Source organism: Pleurodeles waltl, chromosome 11, assembly GCF_031143425.1.
Source record: "Pleurodeles waltl isolate 20211129_DDA chromosome 11, aPleWal1.hap1.20221129, whole genome shotgun sequence".
NCBI classification, from domain to species: domain Eukaryota; kingdom Metazoa; phylum Chordata; class Amphibia; order Caudata; family Salamandridae; genus Pleurodeles; species Pleurodeles waltl.
This window is the reverse complement of record NC_090450.1, coordinates 940,788,001-940,802,955: the sequence shown is the minus strand read 5'-3', so window position 1 is coordinate 940,802,955 and position 14,955 is coordinate 940,788,001. Positions and strand designations below refer to the sequence as shown.

Sequence of the window (14,955 nt, the reverse complement as noted above, 5' to 3'; positions counted from 1 at the left end):
AGAAACTGCACAAACCCCTGTACACAGTCTGAGAAGCAGACCAATTGTTCAGAGCAATCCAGATACTGCTCTCATTCTAGGCAGAGCATGAGAGAGGCAGCAGGATTGCATGAGGGAGTCTGTGCTGGTGTCCCAGGGACTGTTGGCACACCAGGAGAGCAGAGGAGCGAGGCGACAGGCAGCGGAATGGTAAGTTTTTGGTTTTTTTTTCCAATTATTATTTTATCATCTAGCCCCCCACCCCCTCTCTCTGCTGGGAGAGTCGCAAAGTCGCTCTTTGAAAATGAAGCACAGATACTTCAACCTGACAGTAGCCTTTCATTTAAAACAGTAGAGGTTTAAGCCCAAATATGGCAAAGAGCATGTAAAGGCTACATCCCTTAACCTGCCCCAGGCCCGCCCTTTGTCTACCATAAACCTCTGTGCACATACGCACCAGAAAAGATGTCCACATAGACTAATCACAGCATCCTTGGCAGTGTCCAAGCAAATGTTACACTCGAAGGTGCTGTCCTGATTGGAGCTCTCGGCTGAGCCATTGCTGCTGGCGCCCCCTGTGTTGGAGTTGTCAGCCGCCGCGGATGTGCTAGGCCCTGCGCTCGCCATCCTCGGTGGTCAGGGCCAGGACCGAGGAGAGGAAAGGGATGGCCGCTCCCCCTGGAAAACAAAGATGAAGATTGTATGTGCAAGCTGGCTTTAATACTCTGACAATTTAAACATTCAAGACATACATGCCAAGACTGCTAAAATTCCTTCCCTCCCTCACCTGCAAATGCCCCTCCTCTACCACCCCCCACCCAGCCCAAACCCCGTCAGGGAGTTTAGAGAGGCAGTGCTCAGAAAGTAGGCCTCCTGTAATGAAGCAATGCTCCCTGCTTTAATGTACACTCCAGGGAGCAGAACAGTGAAGCTAGGCATTAGACGTGCAGTTTCACTTATGCTACAGGATATCATGGTTCCCAGAACATAGTCTGGTGACAGGGCCAGAGTATTTATGCAGAGCAAGCTCTGATCATGTGCTAGCTCCTGAGGAAGAGAAGTCTCCGCTCTGCCTTCTTTAAGTCGTCTACATTTTTCTTGGCTGCGTCACTTATTCTACTTTAACTCCACCAGGAATAAACTTCAGGCAGGCAATAGTTTCTCAACAGGACACAAAGTTTGCTTATCAGTTAAAGCGCTGCGAAGAGAGACCAGATAGTTGGGTTCTTGTCCAGCTTATCCGCTTCACACACAATACTACGGGCACACCATCATATACGTCTGTTTTTACTGTACCTAATAGGTGGTGGGATGATGAGCAGAATTTAAATGCATAAATAGCCTCATCATAATATACATTTTTATTACAGTAGCAGCAATGAGCCTTTCTTCGTACAATCTAACCAATCTTTCAAGAAGGCGTCTGCCTGACTAACTACCATGGACCCTAGAACATGCAAAGGAATATGAGAAGAGCTTACCAAACCTGCAGGCAGAAGTGTGTTAGTTGCTGGCAGAAAGAATGAAGCAGAACAATGGATTATTGCGTCCTGAAGTCAGTGTGCAGCACTTGGAGGGTACCGGGGTGAGGGCACCCTTACACGCCCTTAACTCGGTGAGAGCTTATCATCTGCACCGGAACGGAAGACAGTTCCCTTGTGTCACCTGAAGCGCGTGCAGTCACCTGCAGTGAAACTGCTGACAGTTCCCTTGTGTCACCTGAAGCGCGTGCAGTCACCCGTAGAGGGGTAAGGTGAGTGCTCCCTTGTATGTCCTAAAGACAGCACAATCATCTGCCGTGAAACTGGTGACAGCACCCCTGAATCTCCTGAAGCCAGAGCAATCATATGCATTGAAGTGGTGCAAGGGCGCCCCCCTGTGCCCTGAAGGCAACTCGATCACGTGCAGTAAAACTAACAGTGCCCTTGCATCTCCTGCAGCCAGCACAATCAAAGTGGGGGAGAGCTTCCTAGCACGTATTGAAGCCAGTGCGATAGCCTGAAGTCAAACTGACCAGATCTCCCTTGTATGTCCTGTAGTTGGTGTGGTCACCTGTAGAGTTGTTGAGAGCTGCGTTGTACGCCCTGAATGCAACACGATCACTTGTAGTTTAGTCAGTGATTGCTCCCTTGTACGTCCTGAGTACAATGCGATCTCCTGTAGTGGAGTCAGTGAGGGCTTCCTTGTATGTCCCGAGTATAATGCGATCACCTGTAGTGGAATCAGTGAGGGCTTCCTTGACGTCCTGAGTACAATGCGATCACCTATAGAGTTAGTGAGGGCTTACTTGTATGTCCTGAGTACTACAGGATCACCTGTAGTAGGGTCGGTGAGGGCTCCCTTGTACGTCCTGAGTACTACAGGATCACCTGATCACCTGTAGAGTTAGTGAGGGCTTACTTGTATGTCCTGAGTACACAGGATCACCTGTAGTAGGGTCAGTGAGGGCTCCTTTGAACGTCCTGAGTACTACAGGATCACCTGTAGTAGGGTCGGTGAGGGCTCCCTTGTACGTCCTGAGTACAATGCGATCACCTGTAGAGTTAGTGAGGGCTTACTTGTATGTCCTGAGTACACAGGATCACCTGTAGTATGGTCAGTGAGGGCTCCCTTGTACGTCCTGAGTACAATGCGATCACCTGTAGTAGAAGGCTCCCTTGTACGTCCTGAGTACAATGTTATCACCTCTGGTGGAGTAGGAGAGGGCTCTCCCTAGTACCTCCTGAATATAACGCGATCACCTGTAGAGTCCGGAGTACAACGTGATCACCTCTGGTGGAGTAGGAGAGGGCTCTCCCTAGTACCTCCTGAATATAACGCGATCACCTGTAGTGGAGTCAGGTTGAGCGAGGAGGTACCATTTATCGCTGCAGAGCTTTTCATTCAGTTACATCATGTTCCCTCGCGTCCCTGAGGGGTTGCCGCAAGTCGACAGCTGCACAATGCCTCAGACTGCATGAGCCGGGCAGTTTTCTGACAGTCTTGGGTCGACTCTAAATGGACATCCACCCTGTATAAGCTTGTATATACAAGCTTCTTGGGATTTTATTGCAAGATCCTTAACGATTACGTTTTAATCTTTCTAAAGCTGTCTGGCCTGCAGTGCTTAGTGACCTGCTGGGGGAATTAAGTTCATCTAAATGGTAGCATTTAAAAACGCAGCGCATCGAAGAGGCTCACTTTCAAATAAACGCAAAATTAGACTAAGTTCAGGGTCCCAGAAACTGCCAGACAAGCGCATGAATATGAACTCAAATGAAAGGTCCATAAATATGTACACAATAATGAAAGGGTACTTTCAAAAACAAGGCACACCTTTGTTTCCGTAGGTTTTCGACCTATTGTTCTCCAACTAAACTTATGAAAATGTGAGCAGACACTCAGGTTACTCACAAATCTCTGCTGCAGGGCCATACAAGCACTGAGCTGTTTGAAAGGCCATAAATGTACACCGAGAAAGGAATTGTGGCGCTATAGCGTTAAAATACCACAAAGATAGAAAGCTGATGGATAAAGCCTGCAATACGTTACCACCTAGTTGATAAGTGGCAATATAGAAATGAGAGCAGCTAAATGGGATCTCACTTAAACATGCTTTTTAAAATATTTTTAGTACTATATTAAAAAAAATAAAAAAATAAAAAAAAAAACACACACAAACACACACACAAAAATTGGCACTTTAGATTTACGAATTGTATCACTGTGCAACCTCTGCAAAATATTATCATTATAATGTTATTTAAGTTCTATACACAAGATTTGCAACTTTTAACATTCCTTCAGCCCTATGAATGAGTGCTCAGCTTGTCCCCTAGGCTAGATTAAAGAAAAAATACCATGGTTTTCAGGGAAGTGGTGAATTTTATAGTGATGTAAAAGCGCACAAATCAGAAGTGATTTTAGAAAATTATTCATTTTCGAGTTGCACGTAGATCATACAATGGATAGAGGGAAGCAAAATGGTTGACAAACTTGAATATTCTACCTCCAGCCTCACCAATTCTCACCTCTTATTCTCACATTTAATGTCTCTTATGCTCAGTCTCTTGATGCTACCTTCATGTTAACAACTTAGCTCCCACTTCAATAAGTACCATTTTAATCTTCTTTTCACAATCCGAATAGCCTCACTTCTTTTCCCCAAAAATGGCACTCATGCAACCGAGCTACCTTTAAAATATGGCTGTGTTGCGTGGCATCCCATAGTCTACATTTGCTAATGCTTGGTCCCTTAAGGAACAAATCACACAAAATGTGTTACCAGCTGGCAGAGTGAATGAGGATTAGTCCCATTCCCACGAGGCAGGTGTCACAAATGCAACACTTTGGGTGTCCCAGTGGAGAATAGGTAACATGTCACAACACAGAACCTTGCCTCCTAGACCTGGTCTGTGCCAGGAAGCTCCTCCTAGGACAGAATTTCAGTCTTAAGAGCACTTGAGTCAGCCAGACCAGACGCTGTTCACTAGTATGAGATTGCTCAAAACTGAGTTGTGGGGAGTAGAGACGAATCGGAAGTATGACAGTTTGTACTACACACACTTATCACAACCAACACTGAAGAGGCAAATTTGGGGGGGGGTGGGCGTCGGTAGGGATGGCCTCGGTCTGGGATTTTTTATATGGAATTTTATTGAAGTATAAATTGAACTGAAAGGACATTGAACTTGAAAGACCTCCCCCAAAACCCAGCTATTTTAATGCACAATGCTGCACAGGGCAAGAACCCTGCACTGAAGTCAAATAATTTACAGCTTATGCACTCAGCCTATTACCTTCCATAGTCACTAGTCCTTCACCACTCACTCAAAGTATCTAGAAGTTCTTCAATTCACACTCGGTGCTCTAAATCACACCCACTCACTACAGACTAAAAGGCCAGCACAACGTGGCCATGCAACAGCTTGGGTTTGAAGGGTATCGCCAATAGACGAATCAATAAACAAAGATTACCGTGTTGGCACTCCCCAGTCCATTCTAAAGGACACCATACTCTTAGCAGTGTTAACTAAAGATATGTACAGAGCTGTGAGGCAGTGCAACTGTTGGCTGAGAGACCACTTGGTTACGCGCCCACCACCGCTGTCCCACACGCCCACTGAAAGCACGAGCATGCCAGTTTTTCATAGCTGGCTGTAGCTGGTGCCCAAATGACTTCCTAATACTAACCGTAGATGAACATATATTGCAAAGGCAGGGCAGGGCTCCGTGCACAGCACTACGTCTGCTGGAAAGCTAAATGACCTTAGTCTGTGGCCACATGATCAGCTTGAAGCCTCCCCCTACCAGGTCTACAGATAGAGGAAGAATGACCGAGCGGTCAGCAAGACCTGCTGAACCCTCTCCCTGATACATCACCGCCTGCAAAAGTTAATATCTGAGGAGAAGGGAAAAGATGAGTAGGTTTTGACGAAAAACCTCAAATGGTAGAGAGGACAAACAATTCAGGCCTTTGGGGCGGAGAAGACCTGGAGAGCAGTACAAAATATGGAAAACATCCTAGAAACTGTTCACAGCAGCCAGGCGCAAACTCATGCCTCAGAAGGAAGGAAGCCCAGGGGAGGCCGTGGGGGCAGTGCAAAATCTGGGTTGGGTATAGAAAGCTATTTCTTGAAGTCAGATGCAAAGATATACCCACAGAGGGGAAGGCGTCCATGGAAGACAGAAGCCCGAGGCAGCAGAGCAAGTCTGGATAGGGTATAGGAACCTACTTGTTGAAGCCAGGTACCAAGTCATACCTGCAGAGAGGAGGACACCAATAGGAGACAGAATCCCAAGGGAGCAGTGCAATACCTGGGTAGGGTATAGGAAGCTGCTTCTTGAAGCCAGGCGCCTAGTCATATCATCAAAGGGTGGGAAGCCTGTAGGAGAGATAATCCTAAGGTAGAAGTGCAATACCTGGGTAGGGTATAGGAAACTACTTCTTGAAGCCCGGCGCCAAGTCATATCAAAGGGCGGGAAGCCCGTAGGAGACAGAATCCTAAGTTAGCAGTGCAAACTCTGTATATGGTATAAGAAACTACTCTTGAAGCGAGGGGCCAAGTCATGGCCTCAAAGGGGAAGAAGCCCATGGAGACAGAAGCTCTAGGGCACAGTGCAATACCTGGGTAGGGGACAGGAAGCTACTTCTTGAAGCCAGGTGCCAAGATATGCCCACAGAATGGGGGACGTCCATGGGATGCAGAAGTCTGAGGGAGCAGTGTAAAATCTGGATAAGGTATGGGAAGCTTTTTCTTGAAGCCAAGTGCCAAGCCATACCTTTGGGACAGAGAAGCCCCAGAGAGCTTCCCCTGTGTAGGTAAGCTACACCATTCACCACAGCCAGATACTAAGGGAAGTAATTGGGTCTGAGATGACCAGGTGAGCAGTAAAAATCTCAGGACAGAGTAATAAAAGCCATTATCTGCAGTTTTAGCACAGAAGAACCCTCTGGAACAATGTAATATGAGGCACAGCATCAGACGCCAAGAAACAAGAGGGGTGTGTGGACCTTTAATGCACTGAGAAGGTTAACCAGCAGAAATAGGAGATATTAGACATTCAAGAAGACTACAGATCAAATCTGCACCAGAAATCACGTAAAGCGAGACCCAAGGACTTCATCTTCACACTGGGCTGAGTGTAGATGTGATGTAGACAATTAAACATATGAACAAGGCAGGGCCAAATCCAAAAGAGACAGAAGTCTGGACTGGAGGCCCAACAGTACCAAGAGAAGACATTCACAAATCGTTCAATAAGCATGCTGAAACTCGGTCAGTGAAAAAATTGCTAACAATATACTCCAAGCATAGGCTAACCCACGTAGGTGTGGCGTTGGCTGCAGAGTATTTCTGGCTTTGCCAATACTTGTCTTTGCTAAACTTTGTAAAAATAAATAAAAAAATAAAAAAAATGCATGAAACAATAGCCTCGCATCTGCCCAGACGCAAGCACAGCCATCTTTGAATGTTTTTTGTAACACTTTTATAAATAACATTCAAAGTGTCTGCCCCTGAATGTACATGCATAGACCGCCAACTTTTAATGGTTTTGAAGCCCATTAAAGGAGGGCCACCAAAGGCTGGCCATTACTGAATGGCTTCGAAGTCCATTTATAGGTGGCCACTGATTTCAGAATCCACATGGGAAGCAAAGTAATTCAAGCAGTAGCGAGGGCCCAGTGTCAGTGTTTGAGAGCTGCTGGACCCACAGAAATAAAAAAATAAAAAAATAAAGAAAAACAAAAACAAAAAAAACATGTAAATTGGGATGAAAGAAAGTCGCATTCGCCTCCAAGTCCCTGGCACCGCTGGCTCTGAAGGGGACTATTTTCTAGGTGGGTGGCAAGATTGTGATTGGGCAAAATGCATTCATTCATTTATACCGCAGGGAACCAATGGCTGAAGTTGCTGCTCCATTGCGCTTGTTTGTAATTATGCATATGTACTATTTTAAAGGATTTTTTTGTTAAGCAACAAAAAGGTATTAGCTAGAAAACATAACTCTGGAAGAGGCAACAGGGAGCAGTGAAAGTGAAATCGTAAACATGGAGCTTGAGAATACCGGCAAAAGTTACGGCAATCAAAAACACCATCAGACTAGACGGGTCAGTTCCTCCCTGCCACAAAATCTATGCAATCTATTACATCACAAGACAGAAACTTTATTCTAAGATCCACTGATATGCCAAAGGTACAGATCTGGTCACAAGACTAGGTTAAATTATTGCATCCATGAGGCAACGAGCCATGTAGAAACCCTTTGCAGCAGATCTATCCGGTATCACACATTGAAATAGGGAAGTAATGGATGCAGGAACTTCCATCTGCATTTAAGAAACCCACATTCGTTATGGATTTATTTTTCTAAGAAGTAAATCAACTTGGTTTAAGGAAGCTACCCGGCGAGCCAAACTAAACAGTGCAGAAAAACACTATGCAGTCAGGCAGGATAAAACACCTACACTTATATCCTACACAGACCGAAGAAGGCATTTATAGGTATTAAATAGGTATAGGTATTATAGGTGTCAAAGCAACAGGCATTGGCAAAGCCAATAACTCTCACCTATGAGAGCTATTGGTTTTGGCCAAGTTTTGCAGCTATGCTATACAGCAGAGCAGATGCTTTGCAGAGTGGCTAAAACAAATTTTAAAAAGTGGTGTGAGGCAGCTAGGACTAATGCACTATTTGTTTTTTTAAGAGCTGAATGCATCCATCCTATTTTTTTAAATTATTTTTAGCCATGCTGCACAGCAGCCATGCTACTATATCGCATGACTATAAATTGCCAAAGTCGGCGAATGCTATGCTATATAGATGGAACAAAAGGCAATGGCACAGCCAATAGTCTCAAAGGCCAGATCCGTCAGCTTTTCAAAATGTTTGTTAGATCTCAACACAACACCCCTGTGATTCTGACCAAATCAGTTAATTTCCCCATGCCGGAAAAAAATGACATTTGCCCAAAAAAATTATGACAAAGATAGCAACTGTCCTCAAGTCCATGTCTTAGCGAAAATACTTTTTGAAGGAGATGGCATCTGTTGTATCAATAAACATCCAGTTAAAAAAAGGGCTTAGTTGAAGTTTGTGTACAATAGTAAAACATAGCGGCAAATGGCAAGAGGTTTAAAAGGGACGACAGGGTGGAAGAGGGGAGAACAAAAAGAAAAGTAGTACCTAGATCACAGCACGGCCAATGTAAGGACAGTAATCACGCTGAAGCAACCAGTACCTGCTCTGTGCTCCAGCCAAAATAAGAAGAAGTGAAGCCAGCATGCGCTGACCAATTAAAAGACAGCAAATAAGAGTGACAACAAAGCCAACAAATGTTACGCAATGGACAGGGTGCAAGCAACTTCTTGTATACAATATCTGTTGCAAGTGAGAACGCATGCAGCACATGCGCTGTTGCAGGAGAGACCTAAAAATGCCAGAATTATAGCATCTTGCCCATTGGGTCAGTTTTCCTGTACATTCAGTTAATTTCTGTTTTCAAACTGCAACCTACTCTGATTTCACCAACTGTAATCCCTAAAGCAAGGGCATGGGCTGAATCTGCAGATCATTTATCAATCACCTGAACAAAACTGGTATCCTGCTGAATTAACAAAGGTTCGAGACATGCTACTCTCAGACGAAGCTCCTAGCCAATACTCACTCAGGTCGACGCATCACAATACATCTTGTCACAAATACTAACTGTCTACAGTCAAAATGTACCATCATGGATTCACCGTGCTGCTGAACTACCAGCCAAAGCACTCAGCCTGATTACATCAGGGCTACAGATCCTTAACTTTAACATAGGAACGCACCAACATGTTTTAAAAAGGATTTTAAACAATTGACTCATTTTCATGGAATGATCTAAGACCTTCCGGAAGCCATTAGGTGCTTCCTATTTCATATTCCTTCCCGATGAAGAACCACCTGAATTAATTTCTTTGATTGGGATCGAAACGTCAACATTGTATTAGAAAATATGGACTGGCATATGAAAAATTTAGCAGGCTCACAGTACCTATGGTTATAGGTGCTTATTTGACCAGTTTGGTTTTAGTTTTCATGTAAATAGCACTTCAACACTTATACTAACACATAATTCACTCACACTGCACAGTTATACAGGGGCACCTCGATTACTTTACTGTAAATTGTGGAATTTAAGCTTCTTATAAATGTGATAGATTACTCACAAACTTCATTGGTACAAAAAGTTCTTTATGGTACAACCACTGTTGTGGAGGTTAATTCATATACTTCCCCCGGAGGGATCAAAACATTTTTCTATTACACAATACTAACGCAGGTCGATGCATCACATAACATCTTGTCACAAATGTTAACTGTCTACAGTCAAAACGTACCTCCCGGCAAGTATTTACTTTGCCAAAATCTGCTGCCTAACTGGTCAGTAGTTGGCCCAAGCCTGATGCTCTCCAGCCCAGAAATGGTCCTTCACCGAGAAAAGAACACTTATTAACGTGACAATTCCAATCAAACTAATGCAATATAATCAACAAAGTGTCACTTGTAAATGCAGTGTTCATAAGTAAAATAAAAGCATTGCTCAAAAATGTTTAAACCATCAGTCAAATGAACACCTGTGATTGCACGACACTGGACAATGAGGCTCAAACACCTCAGCACAACAGTAAGCAAAAAACAACAACGTAGTATTCATTGCAGAGATCATGTGTACACTGCAATGCGTAACATATAAACCTCAAAGACCCATTACAAGGAGCAAAGTCCTACCCGCAAACATCTGTTGTGCATGCAAGGACAAGCATCAGTCGCCAGGGTCAGGGCGAGCATCATTTCCCAGGAAGGTGTTAAAGTTTAGCCTCTGATGAGACACCTTTAAAGCATCCCTTTTCACTCTGTAGTTAACAGATTTCCTCTGCATGAAGTGCTTTATAATTGTAGGATACTGGTAATGGGCCATGTAAGACAACATCAAAAGGAAGCAGCATGTTCTAATGAAGCAAAGTACTCTGCACATTGTTTGGTCCCTCTTCTGTAACTGCAGTCCTCTCCTTCCATGGCTGTGATGTTTGGCATGGGTGCACTGCAGCTTAAGAAACTGTTTCAAAGGTTGAAAAAACTGTCCTCGAGATCACCAAAGATCAGCTTCTAGATCTTCTTCCACTGAGGAGCAAATGCATGTCATCTGGCCATGTTTACATGGAGCTCAAAGGTGGAAGGTCTCAAGGCATAGGACACCAACATTTTGCAACACCCAAGACAAAAGGCCTTGCACTAGAATCAGACTAGACTACCACTGGAGTGTGAGAATGTGTAAAAGAAATTAGAAATCACATTTTTTGGGAAAACAAAAATCAAAGTCTCATTTCTTAACAGTGGGGCTTTTCCTCACAAACAGGAGACAGACTTCAGAGTTGTCCTGCTCTAAGCTCTCCAGTTAATATGCTCTCTGAGGTTACAAAAAGGAAACTACTGAATGCAGATGATAATAATAACCTTAAGCCTGGAGCAGCAAAAGGGTCTTTATCAAGTGGGTGAAGGGGTCTAGAGTTCTTGTCTTATGAGCAGCTACGCTATCTACATCTCCGCACAGAGTGTATCCATGGCTTCTTGATTAGCCCTTTGTCTTGGTTCACCAATTAGCATGTCTGCAGGAAGCTGGTCTGTGCCTTCATGATTGATCCATGGTCCCATCTAGCATCTCCCACATTCTCATGGAGGTGTATCCATTCCTCCCCGATTAGCCTTTGGTCTCTCTTCACATCTCAACTGAAAGTGTATCTGTGCCTCCATTAATAGTCCTTGGTCTCAGCTCACATCTTTGTATATCCACAGGAAGTGTATCAATGTCTCCCTCACTAGAATGTGACCATTCAAAGCAAACTCTTCCTCCATTGTTGAAAAAGAACAAACATTGGCTAATTAAGTCTTGAAGGTGAGGGATCGAATTAGAGATGTAGGGATGTGTGGACCAACAAGGGACCATTAGTACGGGCCCACTGGACATCTACCACAATGTGTGAAAAAGTACTTGTCTGTTCCTAAAAACGTTCATCATGCACCCACTCAAGTATGGACTTTGGCTGAAACATTTATTCTATCCCATCAACCATTGTATTGGACTTCCTCTGTTATGACTTAGAATGACTTTTAAAGCAAAACTTGTTGTTTAGGGACTCTGTTATTTAATATTATATATCAGTCTAGATGCAAAGTCGATTTGCGACTTTACCACATTTTTTGTATCAATCTTTCTCACTGAAATCTGCTCTCAGCGGTATGAATGGCACGTGAATCATTTGAGAGGCTGGTGACAGCAGTACACTTGGACAGAACTTCTAAAAGAATACATCGCAGGTTATGCTAAAAATAAAGCTTAGATTCCTCCAAAGACTTCAAGCTATGTCCCTATAACTTTTCCTCAGTTACATCACTCGACACACACGAGTCCTTGGATGTTAAACTGTCACAAGGCTACCATATGCAAAAAGACAAAAATGAGTTATTTGGTAGTACCAACATCAAATGTATGCCTTTCGTAATACATCACTTTATTATATCTACAAGTTACTTAAATATTAACTTTCCAACGCATCAAACACCATTTTACTGATACATCTGTAGTAGACGTATAGGTCATGAACAGAGTCTAGGTAAGAAATCAGAGTTATTGAAAACAGAAGAGCTGTTAAAACACATCGAAATCCATCTGGTTCACTTCTGAAATTCAGGAACATAGGCAATCAGAAATACAGAGACATCTACTTCGTGTTACAAGCCATTTTTTTCCCTCCATTCACCTTAAGACCCAATTTCGCCAGTAGACACTGGCCCATCCTCAGAAGTCTCCAGGACTGGCTGATGGAACATGGTTTTGGCTTCCATGGGGAACCTAAGCAAATACACCATTAAAGATACACAACAACATCAGAGCCTAATGGAGAGGGCTATATCACTTGTTAAATTCCCTTAACGACACGCATAGCTTGAGACAGAAGGGATGTAATGGGAAGAACATTCTACCCAAAGAGGGAGGAATGATCTAGATTAACGGGGAGAAAGACTGGAATGTTGAAGCACATTCTAGCCTTCACTGACCCACTGCCTTCTGGGCACTCCTAACTCAGCAAGGCTTACACGCCAATACTGGTGCGGCACGATTCTCACGTGAGCTTGAATCAAAATGTTTCATGGACTAATAACAGCAGGGTAACAACTGTGCTCACAAACCCTTGGTTGTGGTAACATACATTAGATTTTAAAAAAGGTGATCTGTGCTTTGATATAGTGTCACAAACTAACTATAGCAGTGGAACAATTGGGTTTAAAGACTCCCAGTGACACACATCATATGTGAATAAGCTGAGCTCTGTTGTAACATGGTGTCATATACTAACAGCAGGCGAATAACTGTTTAAAAACTCCTGTTGACATAAGTCCTATTTGAAGATGGTGGGCTGTGTTGTGACATCGTGCTGCACACCAACATTAGGTGATTAACTCTTTAAAACGTCTGGTGACTTACGTAATTTATAGATAGTGACCTGAGGTGTAATACGGTGTCATGCACCAACTATAAGGGAAGGGATTGAAAGGTACGCTGTATTGAAGATGGTGGGCTGAGTTGTAATAAGATGCCGTGCACAAACTGTAAGCAGAGGGGCGGCAGGGTACGCTGTATTGAAGATGGTGGGCTGAGTTGTAATAAGATGCCGTGCACAAACTGTAAGCAGGGGGGCGGCAGGGTACGCTGTATTGAAGATGGTGGGCTGAGTTGTAATAAGATGCCGTGCACAAACTGTAAGCAGAGGGATGGCAGGGTACGCTATATTGAAGATGGTGGGCTGAGTTGTAATAAGATGCTGTGCACAAACTGTAAGCATAGGGGTGGCAAGCTACGCTGTACTGAAGATGGTGGGCTGAGTTGTAATAAGATGCCGTGCACAAACTGTAAGCATAGGGGTGGCAAGGTACTCTATCCTGAAGATGGTGGGCTGAGTTGTAATATGATGCCGTGCACAAACTGTAAGCAGGTGGGTGGCAAGGTACGCTGTATTGAAGATGGTGGGCTGAGTTGTAATAAGATGCCGTGCACAAACTGTAAGCAGGTGGGTGGCAAGGTACGCTGTATTGAAGATGGTGGGCTGAGTTGTAATAAGATGCCGTGCACAAACTGTAAGCAGGGGGGTGGCAGGGTACGCTGTATTGAAGATGGTGGGCTGAGTTGTAATAAGATGCCGTGCACAAACTGTAAGCAGGTGGGTGGCAAGGTACGCTGTATTGAAGATGGTGGGCTGAGTTGTAATAAGAGGCCGTGCACAACCTGTAAGCAGGGGGGTGGCAGGGTACGCTGTATTGAAGATGGTGGGCTGAGTTGTAATAAGATGCCGTGCACAACCTGTAAGCAGGGGGGTGGCGAGGTACGCTGTATTGAAGATGGCGGGCTGACTTGTTCTAAGACGCCGTGCACAACCTGCAAGCAGGGGGTGGCAAGGTATGCTGTATTGAAGATGGTGGGCTGACTTGTAATAAGATGCCGTGCACAAACTGTAAGCAGAGGGATGGCAAGGTATGCTGTATTGAAGATGGTGGGCTGAGTTGTAATAAGCTGCCGTGCACAAACTGTAAGCACAGGGGTGGCAAGGTACGCTGTATTGAAGATGGTGGGCTATGCTGAGATACTGCGCATGCAATCTGTTTGTCTAAAGCTGCAATCACCCATTACAGGCTGAAAACTGATGCAAGCCAATTCGGAGGATATGTGATGCAACCTGGTCTCAATACTTCTCCTGCGACAACAAGGCCGCGACAGCAGCGTCCAAAGGGTTAACTCATTACAGACGGTGACTGAGCCTTTCGGCCGAGCCCTAGTAACTTGTCAGAAACACCTGCCCTCCGAGGCCTGGCATACGGCCTTGTCACGCTGCCATCTCAATACACCTCGATTGTAAAAACACAGGCCACGAACGCCACGGCAGACGTGTGTGTGGTGTATGATGTGTGTGTGCGTTGGAAATGATGGCTCTATTTTCAAATAGTCCTGCAAGGCGTGCTCGGAAGTTACTTACTGGGTTGAGGGGGTGCTGCGAACATCAGTGTGCAATATGCAGCAAGTCACACCTTGAAATCCCCGCAGGACCCCGCCATTCACCCGATGAAGTGACTGCCATTCGTCTGCAGCAAAAAACACCTTTAATTAACAGCATCTGAAAGCTTATGCCTCTGGGAGGAAAAACGATAGATCGGATTACTATTACTCCGCTTCTGAAGTAGGGGAGCAGATTAATCTGGTACACTCGAGCCAAGCAGTAAAAGGAGATGCCACGAGAGTGCATGGTAACGCCCCTCATCTTTAATTAAGACTTTCTTTTAATAGGTCTGTTCAAAACCCGAGAGAACGTCACAGTCCTAGCCATTGTCGCCACTTACTAAATTCGCAACTGAGGTGCCCCTTCAAGGCCCTAAAGAGTAATCCCAAAAGGCATGCTACTAGAAATC

The 14,955-nt window shown here is 44.4% G+C and overlaps 1 protein-coding gene across 4 annotated transcripts in view; it reads right to left on the bottom strand.

Annotated features, from left to right (window-relative positions):
* The window catches only part of RNF185 (ring finger protein 185), a 64,161-nt gene that overhangs the window by 19,688 nt on the left and 29,518 nt on the right, over positions 1-14,955 (bottom strand). For 3 of the 4 annotated variants that reach the window (XM_069215062.1, XM_069215060.1, XM_069215061.1), the window contains one exon: positions 437-657. In XM_069215062.1, the coding sequence (XP_069071163.1) occupies positions 437-606 (170 nt within the window). In that variant the 5' untranslated portion in view covers positions 607-657. Of the gene's footprint in view, positions 1-436; positions 658-1,460; positions 1,690-14,955 lie in introns of those variants that run through there. The other variant, XM_069215064.1, reaches the window with a different exon arrangement.